This window comes from Thamnophis elegans, chromosome 1 (assembly GCF_009769535.1).
Source record: "Thamnophis elegans isolate rThaEle1 chromosome 1, rThaEle1.pri, whole genome shotgun sequence".
NCBI lineage: Eukaryota > Metazoa > Chordata > Lepidosauria > Squamata > Colubridae > Thamnophis > Thamnophis elegans.
The window spans coordinates 2,765,884-2,789,430 of NC_045541.1; the positions used below are offsets into that span (position 1 = coordinate 2,765,884).

The 23,547-nt window shown below is 41.8% G+C and overlaps 1 protein-coding gene across 1 annotated transcript in view; it reads right to left on the reverse strand.

Annotated features, from left to right (window-relative positions):
• The window catches only part of CPS1 (carbamoyl-phosphate synthase 1), a 168,560-nt gene that overhangs the window by 52,899 nt on the left and 92,114 nt on the right, over window positions 1-23,547 (reverse strand). Inside the window, exons 22-26 of the mRNA XM_032233904.1 lie at window positions 10,275-10,416; window positions 4,902-4,967; window positions 2,467-2,530; window positions 1,348-1,529; window positions 46-240 (exon numbers count right to left, since the gene is read on the reverse strand). Coding sequence (XP_032089795.1) covers window positions 46-240; window positions 1,348-1,529; window positions 2,467-2,530; window positions 4,902-4,967; window positions 10,275-10,416 — 649 coding nt within the window. The remainder of the gene's footprint in view (window positions 1-45; window positions 241-1,347; window positions 1,530-2,466; window positions 2,531-4,901; window positions 4,968-10,274; window positions 10,417-23,547) is intronic.

The window sequence follows — 23,547 nt, forward strand, 5'->3', positions numbered from 1 at the left end:
GCTTCAACTAGTGTCTAAAACCAGCTTCCAAATAGATCTACCTACCAAGGAGCTGACTGCTTTCCACGGTGCCTGGGCCACCTGCAATTCATCAAGGACACCTGAGAATACAGATCTGTCTTCTGCACGATCAATCTGCAGTGGATTGGTACCCATAATTTTAACTCCATTTCTGTAAAGTGGCACAGCTAGATTATTTGGGATCTGCCCTCCTACAGAGATGATGCAGCCATCACATGCCTAGGAGCAATCCAGAGAATACAAAGTTATTACATACAACATTTGCTAACAATTTCAACATTTCATTTCCCCAAGAGCCGGTCTGTTGAAATGTTGGGAAGCAAAGGAAGAAACTCTTCCCGCTTCTGGCACCTCCACCAAAATCTGTTCAAAAGGATTGGGTATTCATTGGAGGTCCATATTTGATTTATCTAAGCAGTGCAACCAAATGCATGGCGGTAAGACAATATGATGAAATCTTATTTCACTTTTGAACCGATCCCATTAATAATAGTATGGATAGCTGGTGTTTTTAAGCGCATCCATCCTCATATCCCCTTACCCCTAGAAGCATCTCTTAATGAAACTAAGATTCATGAATCTCTAATACACGATCCATCTCTATCTTTTCAGAAAAGCAGCTGGACTTATTTACAAATGGCCTCTCTGACATAGTTAAGCTGAGAACTCTTCCACTGGTTTCCCTGAAAACAGGGACAAAACTGAACATGTATTATGTTCTGCATTGTAACCTTTTAAGATCAACCAGGTAAGAAACAAGTATAGAGAAACTTTTGGAAACATGGCAATGTTTGTTTCTGACAATTTGCATTAAAAAATATATTCTAATCTTAAGGAGCTCTAAGACTGTCACAAAAAGTCAACACTTCTCATGAAGTTATTATAATGCCACATACATGTGTGATGTCCTTAAGTTTATATTTCGCAGTTGAAAAATTACATCCATATCAACACTATTGTCCTCAAGCATAAAATTAAGCATGCGTTTAATTGTTTTCACTGTCACAGGCTGAAATTAAGCTCAGCAAGGGCAGGACAATTTATGTCATAAATAACTGTGAAATAATTAAATTAGCTTATACATATTGTGCAATATGTCATCTTTGAAACACAGTTATATATTTATTTGGCATTCATTACTGAACAATTACTAGCATTAACTACGTGTTGTAAAATATGATGTCAGTATCTAAAACTAGCAACTTTAAGAAATTCCCTGCTAAAAGTGGAAATAAAACTTTGATTTGACAAATGATTTAGCTTATTTTATGAGGTCTCGAGCTTTCTTACGCTGAAAATATTTGGACCGTTTTTGAAATGAATTACCTCCTGTTGGTAGATATCCAAGATCCTCTCAAGTGATAGTTCCTCAAAGTAAAGCCTGTCACATTCATCAAAATCGGTGCTCACTGTCTCTGGGTTACAGTTTACTACAACTGTCTTCTCGGAGAGCTGACGCAAGGTACGGATGCAAGAAACAGCGCACCAGTCAAACTCCACGCTACTTCCTGCCAAAAAGAGAGTTGGAGTTTTTAACAAACAACATCAGGCTGGAGGTTTAAAAAGCAACTACTATGTCAAGGTCAGAGGAAGGAAGTTTGCAGCTGTAACATCATGCCTGTATCCACTGACAATATGTCTTGCCTTGATAAAAGGAGTGCCTTTGTGAATTTCTGGGTAGTTAATAAATCCGCTGAAGAGCAGCTTCTCGAAATTAATTTAACATAGGATGGGTCAGGCTGCAAGCTATTTATATGTCTTAATAGAAAATGTTTATCTAAAACCATAGCTTAAAACATAATGAATAAATCTATTTTCTGCCCAGGTATTCAGCATGTTTGCGGAAAATATTTATGGGTTCTGGCCTTGCATTTGATTTCCACCCTTTTGGTGAAATTTCCAAGTGGGTTTCATATATAGATATCTGTACTGTGCACTCAGTTCAGGAAATCAGATATAGATTCAGCATTTTGTCCTTCAAAATATGTGGTAAACATATCAATGAAATATGGAAGTAGTTTAGTCATTTCAACTCCCAACTAAAAGGCACTGCTAGTTAACACTATTTGAAATAAATGTTAATGCCATACATATAAGTATTAAGTCTGTTAAAGTATAAAGACAGTATAAATCAAAAGGGGGGGAGTATTGCTATGAAAAAGTGAGGAGGTAGAGAAGATCCCCTGGCCATTTCCTATCATCACATCTTCATGATCCTTAAGATTTATTTCTATACAAGCTTTTTCTGGATTTCTAAATTACATTATTAGAAGTTCTCCATCTGGAAAACAGTTCTTTCATTCTAAACCTACAAAATGAAATGCTTGAGAACACTGAAATAGCAATTATTTGGCATATAGAATTCAAGCACTACAAGAAACAACATTACACAAGAGAAGCTTCTCAGCTGGAAAAATGTGGAGAAGTTATAGAAGCAAGATTTACCTATATGATATGGTCCACAGCCCAGCACCATCATTCCATGGTCATCAAATTTTACATCATGTTCCTAAAATAGAACACAATAAAAGAAGTCGCCAGGAATTATTTTCAGCAGTATCCTCTGGGCTCATGGGAATAAAATATTTCTGGCTCACAGTTCTTGACTAAAAATAAAACTGTAAGGGCTTAATTTGGTCATATTTGCTTTACTTTTTTTTCTTAATATAGGGCCCTTTTAAAGAAGTTGGTACAGTCATGTAAGACACAGTCTAGGCTTGTTGAAAAATAATAGATAATAGCATGAATAATGACCTTGCAAAAGAGAATTATCATCTTGCAATATCGTATTTAGTATTAGTATTGATTTGTGGAATATTGGAATCTCAAGGAATGCTTATAGAGGGCACAGCCCAAGTACAACACTGAAGTTATGATACAGTTAATCACTCTGTTGCCAAATTTAGGATTATAAAAGGGGACCATACCTAAAAATGTTCATGGGTGGGAGACACTAAAATTGGGCTTGGAGTTTCTTGGAGTAGCTATTTGTATTTGTATTTATTTGTCTTGTATGCCGCCCACTCCCGAAGGACTCCGGGCGGCTCACAATAGACAAGGGAAGGGGAAAACTGGACAAAGACAACACTTTAAAACAAAAACCACAACATTCACAATTTCCGTGGGGCTGGATGTTTCACAAGCCCCCCGGCCTGCTGGAGCAGCCAGGACTTGGTGGCTTTGTGGAAGGCCGGGCGGGTAGTAAGGGTCCGGATCTCGACGGGGAGGTCATTCCAGAGGGCTGGAGCTGCAACAGAGAAGGCCCTTCCCCGGGGGGTCGCCAGCCGACATTGTGAGATCTAATCGGTCTGAGGGAGGTAATCGGCAGGAGGCGGTCTCTCAGGTACCCAGGTCCGATGCCATGTAGGGCTTTATAGGTAGCGACCAGCACCTTGAAGCGGATTCGGAGACTAATGGGTAGCCAGTGCAGCTCGCGGAGGATAGGTGTGACATGGGTGTACCTGGGTGCACCCACAATCGCTTGCGCGGCTGCATTCTGATTTAATTATGGTATTCATATGACACCCACAATTATCCCTTCATCCAAACTCTGTCATTCACTCCATAACCATTCTGCTGCATTCCTCCAATGCTACCAAATTCCTGAAGTAATCATCCTTATCAAAGCCATTTGTACAAAGATCGAGGGAATTAGCTTTTTTCATTATACAATTCATTGTCAATAACCAGCATGGAATGAGATGGGACGGCACCACCCATGGCACTTGCAACGTATTGGACTCTACAAACGTATCTGATAATAAGAGATTAAATTTCCCAAAGAAAAGAATCTTCCACAGTGCGAACTAGCAAGTAAAATTTATGTCTCTTAAGATCCTTGGCTGTAAGCTGCTCCAGTCACTTTGAAATGAAATGGGTGGCAAATAAATTTAATAAATAATAACTAAATCATCCTCATTATCCTCTTTGGCCATCTAGAGCAGTGTTTCTCAACCTATTAAACACCATTTAATAATTTCCCCAGTCGCTTGAGATAAAAGAGGGGATAAAAGTGACTAGTACACTAGTAAGTGTTTTTAAATCCCAGGGGAAAATAAGTGATATAGAGAAAGAAAAAAACAGTAATATAAACATATTTTGCAGGGTTTCAAACTAGAAGCTTTCTGTTTATTTGCAAGAAAATAGATTATAATTGTCAAAACACTCAAGGGTGTTATTTGAGTTGGACATAATGTTCCTCAAGTGAGAACTCTGCATTGATTTGTTCTAGGGTTAATTTATTTTCTTAAATATCCATGGCATTCACAGGAGTCTTCTGTAATATCAAATACTAAAAGCATGCGTGCTGCTTTTAGCCTGCTTCATTAAAGTCCAACTTCCACTTCCATAGAGTATCCATTATTGATAGCAGTAGCACTTAGACTTACGTGGTTTATCGAATGAGCATATTGCCCCAACAATCTAGCTCAGTGTTCCTCAACCTTAGCAACTTGAAGATGTCCGGACTTCAACTCCCAGAATTCCCCAGCCAGCGAATGCTGGCTGGGGAATTCTGGGAGTTGAAGTCCGGACATCTTCAAGTTGCCAAGGTTGAGAAACACTGATCTAGAGCAAAGAGAAAGAATATATATTATTATAGTCAGTCACAGAAGACAAAACTGTGGTGCTATGGATAAATTCTCATTCCTTATCTGTCTACTCTTCTCGTTCAAGCCCCCCCGGTATATTTTACGTGCTCAATAAAAATAATAGAAAAACATTTCCACCTGTACCCCAATGGGATTATGCTTCTGCCAACTGCTGTAAACTATAGCTGCCTACAGAGTGAGTGCATCTGAGTTGCAAGGTCAGTAGATACTAATGGGAGAAAATACATCATAATACACAGTAGCTGTGGCCTAATAAATGACAGCACTTACCTGGCCATTGTAAGTGACATAGAGGTAATTAGTTACAGCAGGGTATTCTCCAGCCAGCGTATCAATCTGCAAAAGGGGAGAATTGTCAGTTTGAAAACAACAACTATTTGTCAGATCCATGCAGTGCCATTCCTTGCTTGTCCTGTTTCCCTCCTGTGTGTGTGTGTGTGTGTGTGTGTGTGTGTGTGTGTGTTACCTATCTGTTCAGGTACTTACTGACATAACACAAGTAACCATCAGCCAAACGTTATTTTAACTGAATAATTTCAATTTAACTGAAATTCATTGCCTCCTTGCTGATGCCTATGTGCAATAATATGTATGCACAAGAGGCTTTGGGGACCACCAAGGTTTGCCCAAGAACAAAGACTCTTCAAAGAATAAAATAAGAGGGATCAGTCAAAGTTACCATCTAATGTGGACAAAGAATCAACCATAAGCCTGGAATGTGGTTGGTTGACGCTCCTCCAGACAGCAACATTGGTCTCATTTTAAATCAAAACTAAAAGGAATCCTAGGGGTTTATGTATAGCAGGTCAGATGACTATTTATGGCTATATACTGCTAGGTGTGCCCAAGACAGAAAGCTGATTTAATTTTTTTTTTAAGATCAGTTGCTAAATCACAGAATGTCTACTTGGGATGCTTCAGCTATTTCCAGCCATGCATTCATTCACCCATTTCCAGTTTGAATCAGGGAAGTCATTATCTAGGAAAGACTTCTGTGGCTGAAAATAAAGGCTAGACTTCTGGGTAAATATAAAGTCTCCCTCAAGCACATTGAACAGATGTGCTTATACAGTTTCCTTGGCAGCTGTATGGAAGTTCTTTGCCATTGCCTCTTTCCCAGGGTGTTTTTGTAACTTCCCAGAATAGCCCACAGCCCTTAATTGTCTCATATCCACTAGAAAGTAGGCCAGACCCTGCTTGGCTTGTAGCACTAGACAGAGTCAGCCAGGAAACTGGTTTTCTGGATAGATGTGAAACATTCTGACCTTGAAAAGGACTCGTATCATTCAGCACTCAAAACAGGCTCTTCTATGGACACCCAAAGTGGTTCCAACCCAGTGGTGGGTTTCAAAAAAAATTTCGAACCTACTCTGTGGGTGTGGCCTCCTTTGTGGGAGTGGCTTGCCGGCCATGTGACCTGATGGGAGTGGCTTGCCAGCCATGTGTTTTCTTTCTTTCTTTCTTTCTTTCTTTCTTTCTTTCTTTCTTTCTCTCTCTCTCTCTCTCTCTCTCTCTCTCTCTCTCTCTCTTTCCTTCCTTTTGTCTCTGTCCCTTTTTCCTTTTTTCTTTCATCTCTCTCTCTCACTTCTTTCTTTTTTATTTATTTATTTATTTATTTCTTCCTTTCTTTCTCTTTTTCTCTCTGTGTGAGTCTGTGTGTGTGTCTGTGTCTGTGTCTGTGTGTCTCTGTGTGTGTGTGCTTGTGTCTGTCAGTGGTGGGTTTCAAATATTTTTGGAAGCTCTTCTGTAGGTGTGGCCTGCTTTCCGGGTCCACTGGTGGAAACTCTTCTAACCGGTTCGGTAGATTTGACGAACCGGTTCTACTGAACAGGTGCGAACAGGTAGGAACCCACCTCTGTTCCAACCTCAAACTGAGCCCTGAGTGTTTCAGCAATGGTAGATTTTTTTTTTTTAACCAGAACTTTCAGACTAGGCCTTTTAAAAAAATCAGAAGTGAAGTCAGACTCCCGCTGGATCACTTGAATAACCTATATCAGGACATTCCATAACACAGTGGTTCCCAAACTTGGCAACTTTAAGACTTGTGGACTTCAACTCCCAGAATTCTCCAGCCAGCAGAGCTCTGATAACAGTCAGCTGAAGCGGCCTGCAGTACTGCACCCTAACCACTGCGCCACCTCGGCTCTTATAGCAATAATGGTGCATTAGGAATATCTTCAAGAAATATAGTTTGCCTCCCAGCAAGATTTGGTGGGACCACAAAATAGATAAAGCAACAGGAAATGAAGACATTAAATCTGGGATTTTAGGCTTCAAACAGGCAAGTTCTGCCACACAACACCCTGTCATAAGTTCAGAACTGGGTTGTTAAGTGGGTTTTGGGGGATCCATTGTAATTTTGTACGGTCACTAAGCGACCAGTCATAAGTTAAGAACTACTTAAAACAGAAAACAAAGAAGCTAAAGTGCTCTGGGATTTTCTAATTCTAAGAGCCGAGGTGGCGCAGTGGTTAGGGTGCAGTACTACAGGCCACTTCAGCTGACTGCTATCTGCAGTTCAGCAGTTCAAATCTCACCGGCTCAAGGTTGACTCGGCCTTCCATCCTTCCGAGGTGGGTGAAATGAGGACCCAGACTGTGGGGGCGATATGCCGACTCTGTAAACCACTTAGAGAGGGCTGAAAGCCCTATGAAGCGGTATATAAGTCTAACTGCTATTGCTATGGCTATAAACAGGCACACATTTGCCACATAATGCACTCCAGACTTAATAAGAAAGAAATAACAAAGTCTGCCTAGTAGATGTGGCAGTACTTGCAGACAGCAGAATAGAAGACAAGGAAGTGAAGAAAATGTAAACACCCATAAGTAGAAGCAGAACGAGTGTGGCTAAAGAAAGCAAAGGCAGCACCAATAGTAAAAGGCTGCCTTGGTTTTAATTTCAAGACATTTGAAGCACCATGGGCATGGACAAAATCACCATCAGTCAATTGCAAATGATAACTTTATCTGGAACAGCTTACCTTCTATGAAAATACTTTTAACATTATTGAAGAGCAGCAGGACTCAATAAATAGGCCAAAATAGCAAACACAGTAAAAATACCAGGCAACTGAACACAGCATCATTCCTGGCAAATTTCAAACAATTGATTCTTGATTGTCAAGCAAATATTCTAACCATTCTGGTACAGAACACTACTCTTGTGGAGCCATTGGTCAAGGGATTTTGGCTGGCGGGATCCAGAAGAAAAGACATTTTCTGCTGTGGCTCCTGACCTCTGGAACAATTGTGCGTCCCAGGGTAAGATAGGCACCCTCTCTTTTGACCTCCTGAAAGGACTTGAAGTCATGGGTCTGTCCCAGGGACGTGCAGTCAGGGGAGGCAGGGGAGGCAGAGCCTCACCACTGTTATCATGAAAAGAAAAAAATGTAAAAGGAAAAAGGCGAGAGCTGAGGTCAGGCTGAGCTAGTTGCTCCCAGAGTCACCACGGATGACTCTGCTTAGTGCTTAACTGTTAAAAAAGCCTCTTAAAAAGCGCTCCCTTCAGGAGGAGGCAGGAGAACAATGTGCCTCATCTAGTCTAACTTTAGGCGTTTTATGATTACACGAGCAGAGTTAAGCAAGGGTTAAAAGCCTAAAAATTCCTGACGTAGGTGAGGCATGTCGTTCTCCTCCTCCTCCTGTAGAGGGCGCTTTTTAGAGGCTTTTTTAAACAGTTAAGCAGAGTCATCCACGGTGACTCTGGCAGCAACTAGCTCAGCCTTCAGCTCTTGCCTTTTTCCTTTTACATTTTTTCTTTTCATGATGGCAGGCAAGAGCAGAGTTGAAATCCTCTCTGGAACAGCTGGAAAAGGTACGTGTGGGTCAGAGGGAGTGGAAGGAATTCAAACGTCATCCTCAAGTATAGTTTGATTGCAGGCAGAGCCACGTTGCCTTTTCAAACACACACACACACACACACACACACACACACACACACACACACACAGCTGGATAAAACTATATAAGCCCAGCTTCACTGATTACAAGTTTGAAAAGGCAACATGGCTCAGCCTGCAATCAAAGGCTCAGATAGGCTCCAATCCAACTTCTGTGTTTGTGTTTGTTTGAGAGAGGGAAGGAGGTAGGAGAGATAGTCCAATCACAACTTCTCTGTGTGCATGTGTCTGTTTGAGAGAGGGGGAGGGAGGGAGAGAGGGAGGAAGAAGGGGGAGGGAAGGATAAAAACAAATGCTGGCGCTTTAAATTGAACTGAGCATGCCTGGCTGTGGAATTCTGGGAGTTGAAGTCCACAAGTCTAAAAAAAATTTAAACTCACCACTGTGTCAGTGCTTACCAGCCATAAACCTCACCACACGTCACTGGTCTGTCCACTGGCCTGGGCTCCCAACGAAGGTGTGGAGATTGTTAATATTTTAGATATGACTCACCTCCCTGTGCTCACTTGCTCCCTCCCTCTTCATCACGCACTGAATTTTAAATATATGGCCTCTATTTTATCGTTTTAATGTTTTATATGATATTTTAATTAAACGTTGATATGCCTAAGTTTAATAAATAAATAAATTGGTAACAGTAACTTCAGTAAAGATTAGAGAGCTGCAAAGTTGGCCATCACTGAGAGGGTGTTTCTGCTTGCAGTGTCCACTAGACAATCAGTGTCGACGCCTTGAAGAGGATAAATTGAACAGAAGCATTTGAGCTGCCAGAAGCCAGAATGCTTCAATGCAAAGCAGGAGAACAGAGCCCCCAATATTTGTGGCTTGGTGGTCCGGCTGGGGGGAGAGAGGGGAACTGGGCTGCATGAGTTGGCGCGCATCTGTGCGGCTCAACTCAAGTTGAGCTGTGCAGGCATGTACATGCTGGCCCACCATTCATGCAAGTTGTCAGGTCTGCAATTATATTCCTTTTAGAATTTTGGCCTGCCACACTTTCTCTTATTTCATTATGCTCTTTCATTAGTATAGTTGATGGGAGGGGGGAATAGACAGGAGTAGGATTGTGGAATGTATTGTTATCATTCTTTTCTAGAAGCCAAGGTCATCTTTTGTTCTCTGCACTTTTACACCTGATCGGAAGCAGCTGGGTGAAGACGCCAGCGTGGAAGAAGAAGATTGGACCATGTGATGGATTTGTGGGTGTGGGGACAAGATCATGAACTTTTAACTGGGTGGGATTCTGATGTCATTTCCAGAATTGGGATTAACACAGATGTGCTAAGATGTCTGATTTATTAAATTGGAACTTTAAGGATCGTTTTGCCTTGGACTCTGATTTAATTCTACATGATACTTGGAACGCTGACACAAGTTGAGATACATGCATGTGCGCTAGCCCACCCCTCACAGGGTCCAGTTGCAAATAGGCTGTGCCCCAGAAGGTGTTGGGGGGCTCCTGTGCTAGAGGTTGCATTCAATATGCTGGAGATGAGTAGAGGAAGTCATCTTCCATTTCTGCTCTCCAACAACATTTGATGGCCTCTTCTCATAACAGGGCAATTTGGCAGTCTGGGTATACCCTGTGCAACCAGGTTCTTGGAAATAGCAACACTGTTCTTGAGAGATGAAAAGTTAACAATGTCAATGATTATCAACTGTACACGCTTCTAGTTTGCGTTATATCTTCAGTGTTTACAGAAAAATAGCGATAGCAGAAGCAGCTAATGAGTATGCATTTATACCTGTTTCACCCAAGGTATTACGTTCTTCTTGATTCTCAGTTCCCTGCTCTGAGCTTCACTCAGTCCCAGGCATTTCCCAATCTGCTTATCTGAGAAACCGATCTGCTTGGCTCTCCTCAGGCTCTCTTCTGGAACAGAGTCACTGCAATCAACATAAAGCATACAAAAAAGAATGCATAATGGATATAGGTTTCATGTTCTGCTCCTATATTTTTCAGCCTCAGGGGAGGATGAAATGTACATGGAATAAAGTGAAAAGCAGAGAAAAAGCAGGAGCCAAACTCAAATCTTTTCCTATCAATAAATCCCACCCGTTCTCTTAACTTCCGAGTGCTTAAAATATTGCTGTTTCCTTGGAGAAAATATGTGATCCAGAACAATAATTGGCTCCTAACCCAATTATCTGGGATAGAAAGATTTTTCTCTGAGGTCACGTCCGACCCGTAGCTTATCAAGAGATTCAAAACTATTTCCTTGGGTATCTCTCACAAGTAAGCAATTCTGGAAGGAATTATTCCACTGTAATATTATACTCTTTAATTCAAAAAATGTAGAGATTATGTTTGCTATCCATTTTAATTATGTATTAATCAAGAGAAAGCTTTAAAAAGCTCATAAAAACATTATACACTACAAAATTCAATTTGTATTCTTAAAATAAAAGCAGAAATGGTAGTTATGCCCAATAGTTATCTCATACATAAAATATTTAAAATAGTCCTGATTCATTTATTCCATATGAGTTGATTAAATCTGTTCAGTATTAAAATACTTTATATTTGTATTTACTTTTTTTTTTACCTGATCCTAAACAATACGTAAAAGTTTTCCCTTAAAATATCATTATCTGTGTCCAGTTTTATATAACCAACCCTCACTCCCATGTCCTGGTTGCTAAAATCCTGTTCTTTCCACCAGCAACTTTTACCTGCAATATAAGAACAATTTGTGCATTCACCAACATATTAATATTGCATACTTTAATCAGTTTATTATGAATGCCTATGAAAACTTCTGAAATGGTACTCAGTTTCTTTAATAATATTGCACCAATCAAGGTTTCCACCTTCTCATACTTTCTGCCTGAAATAATTGCTAGATTTAAATTGTCATTTTAAGTTACAAACTTCAAGTATGCACAGCTGTTCCATTGTGAAACAATTGTAAAAGTAAAATAGCGGTTTCAGCGTGATGAAAGAGCTTGCAGGTGTGTTTTTAAAGACACTGTCTATAATTTTTAAAGAAATCTCGTAGAACAGGTAAGGTGTAAGAATAATGGCGGAGACAGATACTTTCTGTTTTTATCCTCAAAAAAAAAAGAGATAAATTATAAACAAGGCATTATTTTAGAACTAATTATTAAGCAATATATCTGCAATTGTCTAGGAAACAATTCATTGATTACTGGAAGGGAGATAAATGTATTAGAAATATATCATGCCAAATGACTTGTGTATATAAATCAATATAGTAAATCATGGGCATGAGTTCGTGGTTTACTATAAAGTTTTTCATGATATCCTTATAGACAAGACTGTAAAGTACACATTTAAAAAATAAATCCTGGGTCAAGAGCTGGTTAAATAAGTGTTCTCATTATTGGCTCTATGTTAAGATGAAATAAAATCTTCAGTAGAATATGATAGCCTTGTGTTCTGAAGCCTCTGCTATTCAGTATTTTATAAATGTTCTTAGCAGGTATAGCAGATAACATAGCTCCAGCCTCTTCTTATCTGGGATCAGAAGCTAAGCAGAGTCAGCCGAGTTTAGGACTTCAGACAAGAAAGGCCAGAGCTCAGGCTAGAGAGGAAAGTTTAGTGGGGGAGTCATAGGGCCACAAGTAATAATAACCATGAGAGAGAATTCCCTTGGCAACACTACCTGTGATCTGATCCAAGTAATGGGAAGATAATCTGAAGTTGAGCAAATAGAGATACAAGGCTGCTAAAAAAGATCATGGAGTCCTGGTTTCATTCTCAATAGCATCATTTCCCAGACCAGAGGAAATAATTATCCTGCTCTTTTCTATTAGACAATCTACACTGAAATTAAGTTAAAGTGACCAGATTTTAAAATTGGTAAAGTGGAACACCATTGGCGGGCGGGGCGGGGCGGGGGTGTTCTTGATTAAAATTTTTGCCGCCTGGCGCTGAGGTGAAGCCGCCAAAGCTCCCGCCCATGGCAGCAGCGCTGCTTCCTCCCCCTCTGCTCGGAGCACCTGAGCTGGGCACCGCGTTACCCCTGCCCTGCCCCCTCCTCCGCCGCCGTGCTTTTGAGGAGCCATCAGGCCTTTTATCCTGCTCCCGCCCCTCCGCCGCCTTCCTACTGGCTCCCATGGACTCAAGGCTCCTCAAAAGCACGGCGGGAGCTTTGGCGGCTTCACCTCAGCCGCAGCGCCGGGCAGCAAATCCGGCGGTGCTGTTAGAGGAGGAGGAGGCAGCAGCAGTTAGTCCGGTGGTGGCAGGGGCTTACCGTCAGTCCAGTCGCCCTGTGCTCATCACAACAAATCACTGCGGCTGCGCAGGAGTTGAAAAGTGCTGCACGGTGTTTTCTTGCCTTGGGAACAGTGGTCCCGTGGGGGAGTCTCCGGCCACTGCGCTCGCCTCGCCCACTGGCCCCCAAAGTGCGCGAGGGATGCTCCACTTCCAGACCCCGCTGAGGGCCACACACACAGGTGGCTCTTTTTGGAGAGGCGGAGGCTTTCCCATGGCTTGTCCGGGTGGAAGTGGGGCTGGAAAGGCGAGCCGCTCCCCCGCCCATCCACCCACTCACTCGCTACACCCCGCCCATGCGAGCAGCAGCAGATGGGCGGGGGAACGAATGAGCAGCTCACTCGCTCCCCGCCCATCCGCTCGCTCACTCGCTACAGTACCCAGCCCATGCAAGCGGCAGCGGATGGGCAGGGGAACGAATACGCGGCTCACTCGCTCCCCACCCATCCGCTCGCTCACTCAGTACAGTACCCAGCCCATGCGAGCGGCAGCGGATGGGCGGGGGAACGAATGAGCGGCTCACTCGCTCCCCGCCCATCCACTCACTCACTTGCTACACTACCCCGCCCATGAGAGCGGCAGCGGATGGGCAGGGGAGCGAGCGAGAAGGCGCCAAAATTAAAGCAGGATCTTTTGAGAACGCCCCGGGACGCGGGAAAAATTATGAAAAGGCGTGGCTGTCCCGCCAGATGCGGGATGTCTGGTCACCCTAAATTAAGTTCCACATCTTAAGAGAAATATTAACCACAGAAGCACATCCAGGGAAAAAACAATCAGGTTGGGGAGGGAGTTGAGACAGGTTGCAAACAATCTTTACGTGAAATATTAAAACTGGATTTGTTTGGCCTGAAAGATATCAAAGAAAAACTGGACAAGAGTCTTCAAATATCAGAAACTGAGAATTGTTTTCTGTTTATCCCCTGTTCTGCTTTGGTTTGGTTTGGAGCTGTATTTTAACGAAAAGAAAGAAAAGCTCGCATAGATTTTGAGCTCTTTTGCTACTTGTACTTCTTGTTAAGAAGGTCTTTGCTTAGAAATTTAACTTGCAAATAAATAGGCTTCACCACTTACAGTTTCTTTCTCCTTTAGATCTTATGGCAAGGAGCTTGAAAAGCTTGTGAAAGCCTTTGGTAAGATATTCCTACAAATGCAATACAGAAAAATGACTTCCCTTATAAAGTAGCAGTTGTTTAGTAAAATGATTTGTAAGTGGCATAAGCAGGAGTAGAAGCATGACAATAAAACCATGCAGGCATTGTAAGATGACACTGGAGGAAAAGGAAAGAGATAACAGAAACCAGCCTATTGCCTTTTTTTTTTTTTTGGTGTGAAGGAAGGGGTATAGGAGAAATCAACTTCTGCACTAGTAAAAGTAGCAGTAGTAAACTAGATAAAGTTGGAAGATGTGCAATCTCACCCCTTACTTCTTAGAAAGTATCACTTAATTCAGACAAAGAAAATGCAGAGTAACATGCTTAGAATTATCTCCCTTCCCTGTTACTTTTTGTATTTTAATAAGAATCTGCCGCCATGGAAACAATTGATATATGTACTGATTGGAACTTAGTTCCAAATCTGTTTGAAGTTCAATTCCCCAAGTATTGATCATTAAAGTATAATTTAGAAACTTATGGTACATCATCATCATCATTAGCAGTTGTAGTGTTTATTATATTTTTATGCCGCTCATCTCTGTTAGAAAATGACTCTTGGGTGGCTTTATGTTATAAGTAAGATAGAATGACAATTTGCAAATGAACAAAATAAAATAAAAAACCAACGTAATATATCAATTGGTCACCACTAGTTGTTAAGGTAAGTTACTTATAAAGCCCTTCATGGTATTGGACCTGGGTACTTGAGAGACCGTCTGCTGCCAATTACCTCCCAAAGACCCATTAGATCACACAGGGTTGGTCTCCTCTGGATTCCATCTACCAGCCAATGTCATCTGGCTACTACCCGGGGGAGGGCCTTCTCTGTGGCAGCTCCGGCCCTTTGGAACGAACTCCCCGCGGAGATTCGGACCCTCACCTCTCTCCAGGCCTTCCGAAAAGCCGTTAAAACCTGGCTATGTCGGCAGGCCTGGGGTCGATGAGTTCCCTTCCCCTCTCGAACCGTGCGGCTGTTGGTTGTTTTAAATGCCCTGTATTTTTCATAGTTCAAAAATTTTATTTCTTTTAAAACAAACATTTCATCATTCCTCAATCAGTAAGACATCGGAGTACAATTTTTTGTGTGTCAAAATAGTTCTAGTTTACCACCAAATTCTTGTCTAGCCTAATGTATACCCCTCCCTCCCTCGACCCTCCCCCAACCCCCCTCCTCCTTCCCCCCCCCGACTTCCCAGAACCCGTACACGGTATGGATTTTTAACAAACACAGCCTAAAATCTATTGAGAAAAAAGAAATAAAGAAATTAATGACACCTCTACATTGGTCTTAGCTTCTTCTTGCTGAACTAACTTTAAACAATTTAAATCATTTCTGATCTTAAGTATAGGCAATGCCCTGTATTTTTCGTTGTAGTTTTTGTGTTTCCCTCCTTGGGTTTGTGCACCGCCCTGAGTCCCGCTGGGAATAGGGCGGCATATAAATAAAATGAACCTCGAACCTCGAAGTTCAAAGTTCATTATGATATATTGCTTCACTTTGGTATAAGAATGGTCTCAGGATACTTGGGCTTCTGCTCCTGTCTTTTTGCTGCCTCAAATAGATTCTCAAGAATAAAGCACTCTCAACGCAAGAGAATTTTCATTCGCTATACACTAGCTGTATACGCTGCCTGTAATGAATATCCCCAAAGTCCTTGTGTTTTCAAAAGGCAACTGGACTTGGTTTTCCTTGAAGATGTTTTGCTTCTCAACCAAGAAGCTTCTTTCAGTTCTGACTTAGATGAGAAGCGAAACATCTTCAAGGAAAAACAAAGTCCAGATGCCTTTTTTGGAGGGGGAGGGGAACAATCATGACCTGGATGACTGAGAATCTTCCTAGACCAGGGGTAGCCAACCATTTTATACCTACCGCCCACTTTTGTATCTCTGTTAGTAGTAAAATTTTCTGACCGCCCACCGGTTCCACAGTAATGGTTATTTTCTAAAAACCTAATGAAAATTTTTAAATAATGCTATGACATTTTTTTAAAAAGTCAATTAATTTTTTTTAAAAAGGAAAGTGCTTCAGTATTGGACAAAACCCCTACCGCCCGCCCACCATGAAAGCTGGAACGCCCACTAGTGGGCGGTAGGGACCAGGCTGACTACCACTGCTCTAGACATATACCTGTAATGAAATGCGTGACCCGACAATTGCGCGATAGACATATGCGCGCCGACAAAATAGCGCTGATTAAAATGCGACGTCAAAATCACTCCAACAAATTCACGGCGATAAAATCGCGATGACAAAAGCGCAATGACAAGCACAATAAAATAAAAAAATTACGGTTAGGGTTAGGGTTAGGGTTAAATAATATATTTATATATCTGTATACGACTGATGGTTTGTTCTGTTACGTCTTGTTCACGACCCAGCACACTCACTGGGCTGTCTATAGTTTGTTGATGACACGATTTTGTCAGTGCGCTATTGTCAAAAATCAATTAGCGATTTTGACGGTGCTCATTTGTCCGTCGCGGTTTTGTTGGCGCGCATATGTCTATCGCGCATTTGTCGGTGAACCATGAAATGCATATTGTGATATCCCAACACTAATCACATGTCTTCCATACTTGTGCCCAATATTACAACCCAAGTATAGGTAAATCCTCGACTTACAACCATTCATGACTCTATGAAGTTACAATGGCACTGAAAAAAAAGTGATTTATGACCATTTTTCACATTTACAACTGTGACAGCCTCCACATGGTCATGCGATTAAAATTCAATTGCTTGGCAACTGGTTCATATTTATGATGGGTTGTAGTGTCTCAGGGACATGCGATTATCTTTTGCAACCATCTGACAAGTAAAGTCAATGGGGAAGCTAGATTCACTTAGCAACTGTGACAAGAAATATTGTAGAATGGGGCCAAAAAAAATCACTTACCAACTGTCTCACTTAGCCACAGAAATTCTGGGCTCAGTTGTGACCTTAGTTTCTAATTTCGCAAATTCGCAATTTTGCAATTTAATGGGTTTATATGCCGCCCAATCCCGGGGGACTCCGGGCGGATTACAAATACGAAATGAAATAAAATAACACACAGGGGGAGAATACAAACAATACAAACAATTTAAAAAACACAACATACATTCGGTTTAACTGGGGGTTGAACCTGATTTGAAAATCAGCAACCCCAGGCCTGTCGGAACAGCCAGGTTTTGGTGGCTTTTTGGAAGGCCACGAGGGTGGGAAGGGTCTGGATCTCTGCTGGTAGCTCGTTCCACAGAGCCGGAGCAGCTACAGAAAAGGCTCTCCCCTAAGTGGTCGCCAGTCGGCATTGTCCGGTCGACGGCACCCGGAGGAGGCCTAGCCTGTGGGTTCTTATCGGACGTTGGGAGGTATGTAGCAGGAGACGGTAATTTGACATCACTGTTAACAAAGATCAGAATTACTACACCTGGGATAGAAGCAACTCTCTTGCACAGTCATATCCACAGATCCATGTACCTCAGAATACCCTCTGTTGAGGATGGGAAAGGATAGAGCTAGATACACTGGAAAGTTTGATTTGAAAGAGGTCAACATTGAATAAATGTTAATGCATCTATGTACTTACTTACTCACAGGATGTCTAGGCTGCTCCATAAGCAACTTATGACCAAAAGGCTACACCTCCCCCTTCCAATCCCTGCTTTGGTTAAATAGATGGATAAATATTCACAACTAAAACTAAAAAAATATTAAATTAGAACAATGAACTATGGTGTGATACAATCACACAAAGATCAGAAATTAACATTTTAAACACACATAATTTTGGTGCTTCATTGTTTAATAGCAGAAGCAACAAAATTACAAGCCCACTGCTCCCAATTATTTTGAAAGTCTGCTTACTGAGGATTATAACGTCTACTTAGATCTGATACACAAAGCAAATCCCTGGCTCAAAAGTCTAACTATAATTTTAAATATATCCCTTTTGGACCAGATTTCAGTTGGTGAATCCCTTAATTTTAATTAAAAAGTAGATCTCACGAGCCTTAATTTACGTTATGTACCACCAGGTCTGATACTGTGTGACCCCTGATTATCCTGAGAAGTGCCAAAGAATGGAACAAAGTGTGTGAAAAGTTCATTGCTGCAGTTGATACCTTTTAAATGTATTTCTTTTGTTTCATTGCAATGCCAGAGCCCAAATTAGAGTGAAACAGACATTTGAGAAGCAGTCAAAACACTCTCCAAAGTCTCGGGCAAGGGTTTTCTCTGACCACATGACCTTTTTCATTGGGGAAGACACCACAGACTTAACTAGAAACTAATTGCTTGGGAAAGGTAAGCTTTTCCTAAATATGCTCTATGATTTAAATATTTAAACCCAGGGTACCTGCGAGACCACTTACTGCCACCGGTAGCCTCCCACCGCCCAGTGTGATCCCACAGAGTCGGCCTCCTTAGGGTGCCGTCGGCCAGACAGTGTCGGCTAGAGACCCCCAGGGGGACAGCCTTCTCTGTGGGAGCCCCTTCCCTCTGGAATGAGCTGCCCCTGGAGCTTCGTATAATCCCCGACCTCCGGTCCTTCCGACGCGCCCTAAAAAGTTGGCTTTTCCAGCAAGCCAGCCTGGCCTGAACAAAACAAAATGAATGATTGACCATTGTTAATTTTAATTCGATTTTTTTTAAAAAAATGTTATTGTTAATCTTAATTGGGTTTGTTTTGGATATTCTATTTATTTTTTTTTTAACTTTTGCATTATGTGTTTCTTTTAATGTTGTACGCCGCCCTGAGTCCTTGGGAGAAGGACGGCATATAAATCCAATAAACCAAACCAAACCTTTGTAATGCTAAGAGGCAGTGATCAATATGTTCGGCACCATTTTGTTTTCTATACTTGCTTACCCAACAGGGTGAATATGAAGTTTAGGGCTAAAAGTGTCCTTAAGTGAGACAATCAAGCATTTTACCCACTGTAATAATCGTTTAGTGCAGTGGTTCCCAAACTTGGCAACTTTAAGACTTTATGGACTTCAACTCCCAGAATTCTCCAGCCAGCTGGAGCTGCTGTTCCCAGACAACAGGGCAAGAACCTGCCTCCGGGGGCCTTCACTGGACCAGTAATCATGCCAGCATCTAACTGGGAATGAAGTGGAGTGATTTTGTTTTCCAGAAAATCCGGATAATTCCTCAGTGCTCCCCTTCAGATGGACCTCAATCTTCTCCTTCCCCAGGAAGAGATGGCTCACCTTAAAGAGGGGCCACTGGTCAATTGTCTGCAGATGCAATTAGTATAGAGAAGTATTTGTTTAACTCTTCGTTAAGCTTCCACCCATTCCTTCCTGTCTTTTTTTTATTGATATATATATATATATATATATATATATATATATATATATATATATATATATATATATATATATATATATATATATATATATATAAAACAATAAAATATATATATATATATATATATATATATTGTGTAAGTATGTTTTATTTCCATTTCATTTCGTACAATCACATGTATACTGTGCATAACCGGGGCATATAACATTGAACAATAAACACAGCCCTCCCTCTTGTCGACAATACCCCCCAAAATACAAACCCAATATACCACCTTGACCCACCATACACCCTCTTTCGCCCCCCCCCTCCAACTTTCGTTCTTCCTTCCAACATTCCCCTCTACTTCCCTACTTCCCCTCCCCCTCTATCACTCCTCTCTCCCAATACATTCCCTCCCTTCGTTCTCCTCCTCCCTCCAATCCTCTCTCCCACCCTCTCTACCCCTCTTTCTTCTTTCCCTCTACTCCTCCCTTCGGTGTATTTCTACTGTCTATCAATATACCATTCCTTCCTGTCTTGTTCTCAGACGATTTGGAGAATAGGTTGACCCCCTTGTCTCTGTGACAGGCCCTCAAATAGCGGGAAACTGCTATCATGTTACTCCTAGTCCTTCTCTTTGTTAGACTAGATCAGTGGTTCCCAAACTTGGCCACTTTAAGACTTGTGGACTTTAACTCCCAGAATTCTCCAGCCAGCTCTGCTGGCTGGAGAATTCTGGGAGTTGAAGTCCACAAGTCTTAAAGTGGCCAAGTTTGGTGGTTTAGTGGTTAGGTGGGGGTGCTTTGTTAGTCTCTAACAAAAAGAAGGCCCCTGTGCTTTCCCTCTTTATAAACAATGCCGTCTATTCCCTTTACACTCGCAGCCCCCTCCTCTTCTCATCTTGGAGGAGAGATCTTTACTGCTGCAAGGCATTGTTTTGCTTTTGTTTAAAATTCTACCCTATCATCTCTGAAACTCCATCCACTCACATTTCCTCTTCAATAATAAATGATAAAAGGAAATGGAATAAATTCCCCTTAATGAGGAAATTTTCACCTAGCACAGAGGAACTGAGGAAATCTATTAACTGAACTCAAGGAACGCTTGCTGCATTGCAATTACTGAAGGGAGCCAGAACTCCGCTCTTCTCCTCCGCTTGGCTGGTTTTCATCTGATCCACTGGTGCCTGCGTAATACCAAACCGTGCTGCAATATGCAACCGAGCACCCCACGCTGAAGGGCTTCACAAAGTTATTATTAATAAGGGAGGAGGACGAGGCCCCCGAGGAAAACAGACCAATGGTAAACTCGGAACATATGACCCAGGTCTATAACCAAGGGCTTAGTGTAACCATGCTTTAAAAAGCCTTTGCTTTTTTTTTTTTTTTTTTAAAAGGATTTGTTTTCGTTTCGTTTCATTTTGTTTTATTGAGCATGTATGCCACCCACTCCCGAAGGACTCCGGGCGGCTTACAATAAAACAAGGGAAGGGGATAATACACAAGACAACATATTAAAATATACAACAGTCACAATTTCTGAGGGGCTGGATCAGTGGTCAAAAATTGTTTGAACCTACTCTGTGGGTGTGGCCTCCTTTGTGGGAGTGGCTTGCCACCCATGTGACCGGATGGGAGTGGCTTGCCGCCCATGTGACCGGATATGAAGATGCCGACAACACTTGTCAGAACCACCTTAAATTACCTCCCACACAGCACTGGCCTGCATAAGAATATGATGTCAACTTGTTTTTGAAAAGGCATCTTTGGTTTGCGTTAAAACAACTTCAACACACGCAATGTTCTGATTACACCACAAACGCAGTCGTCATCCTTACCTTCCACAGAGGCCCTGAGTTTTATAAACATGAGCATGATAGTGTAGAATAATCATATCCAAGGACCAGTGGTGGGTCTCAAAAAATTTTGGAACCTCTTCTGTAGGTGTGGCCTGCTTTCCGGGTCCACTGGTGGAACCTCTTCTAACCGGTTCGGTAGATTTGACGAACCGGTTCTACCGAATAGGTGCGAACTGGTAGGAACCCACCTCTGGGCTGGATATGTCGAAAGCCCCCCGGCCTGCTGGAGCAGCCAGGACTTAACGGCTTTGCGGAAGGCCGGGAGGGTAGCGAGGGTCTGGATCTCCACGGGGAGATCGTTCCAGAGGGCAAGTTTTGAAAGTTGTGTCCTGCAAGGAAACTGCAAACTGGAAACTTCTGCAGGGAAAATGGTCACTGTCAGAATTTTATCAAGCAGGCTTTCTCAGGAAGATGGCAGACTGAAGACGGAAGAGTGGAACTGGTGATTGTGGCTAAGAAGAAGGAGCTGATAAGTAGATGAATAAGTAAGATTGCCCACATTGTGTTGCATACAGCTGCTCCAAGGCTGTGTTCACCAGAGGATGGGGGAATGGGGAGATGAGCAGTGACGTGCAGTCAGGGGAGGCAAGAGAGGCAGAGGCTCTCATTATGAAAAGGAGCCGAGGTGGTGCAGTGGTTAGGGTGCAGGCCACTTCAGCTGACTGTTATCTGCAGTTCAGCGGTTCTAATCTCACCGGCTCAAGGTTGACTCAGCCTTCCATCCTTCCGAGGTGGGTGAAATGAGGACCCGGACTGTGGGGGCGATATGCAATATTCTGGGAGTTGAAGTCCACAAGTCTAAAAGAATTTGAAACCCACCCCTGTGTCAGTGCCTCACCAGCCATAAACCTCACCGCACGTCACTGGAGATGAGAGAATTTGCCATTCTGATCTAGCTGCAGTCAAATCTTCAAAGGACATTAAGTTTGCATTTCCTTTGCTAACCATTGTTGCATATTTCCTGTTAATTACTTTAAAGAAGTTTGACACCTTCAAAATGACAAGGCTGGAAACTCATGCAATCCTTGATATAAGAAAATTAAGCTGTATATTTATAAGGTTTTCTGAAGGTTTGCCTTCCTGCTCCATCACAGAGGGTTTTGAGAAAAGAGCCAAGGTGGCGCAGTGGTTAAATGCAGCACTGCAGGCTACTGCTAGATCAGCAGGTCAGCGGTTCAAATCTCACCGGCTCAGGGTTGACTCAGCCTTCCATCCTTCCGAGGTGGGTAAAATGAGGACCCAGATTGTTGGGGGCAATATGCTGACTCTCTGTAAACTGCTTAGAGAGGGCTGAAAGCCCTATGAAGCGGTATATAAGTCTACTGCTATTACTATTACTATTGCCATTTGTCCGACATGGTCAGGGTCTCTTGCTTGAGCAGGAGGTTGCACTAGAAAACCTCCAAGATCTAGAACTCACAGTACCCTGTTTTCTAAACTGGTGCCTTAATCACCAGACCAAACTGGCTTCTGTTATGTTGAGCGGTTCTTTTTGGACTTGCTGATCTCTGGATTGCAAAAGATGTTGCATATAGTCTAATGGAGATTCTCAATCTCCAGGTCATGGTTGTCCCAAAGATACTTCTCAAAATTGGACAATTGGGATTTCTTAGTTTTTTTCTTGAAAACATTTCTTCAGAATTGAAGAAGTTTCTTTGATGAGAAGCAAAACATTTTCCATGAAAAAAAAAACTTTAAAAAAGTTGCCTTTTGAGGCAACTTTTGGCATATGTTGTGAATTGGATTTGCTTACAGTTCAGAATGAAGAGTTTTATATTTGTTAAATAATGTCATTATTTTAGGGCCTTGCTTGGACTTTCTGCTGACACTTGCATTGGAAAAGATGTTGCTTATTGGACTCACCTATAGTTGAGAATTAAGTTATGGGACAAAGAGCTTTATACCAATAAATTAAGAGGAGGTAAAGAGATTGTGAGATTGTTTATAGTTGTTGTGATAGAAGCGGGAATTGCTTAGATTTTCTTTTCTCTTTCTAAACTTACTTTTCCTTGTTTTTTTTTCATCTTTTCTTTTTCACTTGCATTATCTTTTACTACTGTACTTAAAACTTTTAATAAAAAAAAACCTAACAAAGAGTAAACAACACCAGATAAACATTCAGGGAAGAAACTCTACCTTGATCAAGAAACAATTAAGAAGGAGGATACACACACACACACACACACACACACACAAGACTGTAAAAGCAAGCTACTGTACAGGAATAACCAACACATTCCATTCTCCCTGGGATGAAATGTCTAAAGAAAAGCAATCACACTCAGAGAACATCTAAAACCCAACAGTTAAAACTTGAGCTATATATGTTTAAAGTCTAACATAGTAAATATGTAGCTCAACCTTGAGCTACATATTATTCAAGTCTAATGTAATCAGACCAGGGGTGGGTTTCAACCGGTTCGCGGCAGTCCCCGAGAACCGGTTGGTCGGCAAACCCGGAAGTAAGTAACTTCTGGGAACGGCGAAGGGCC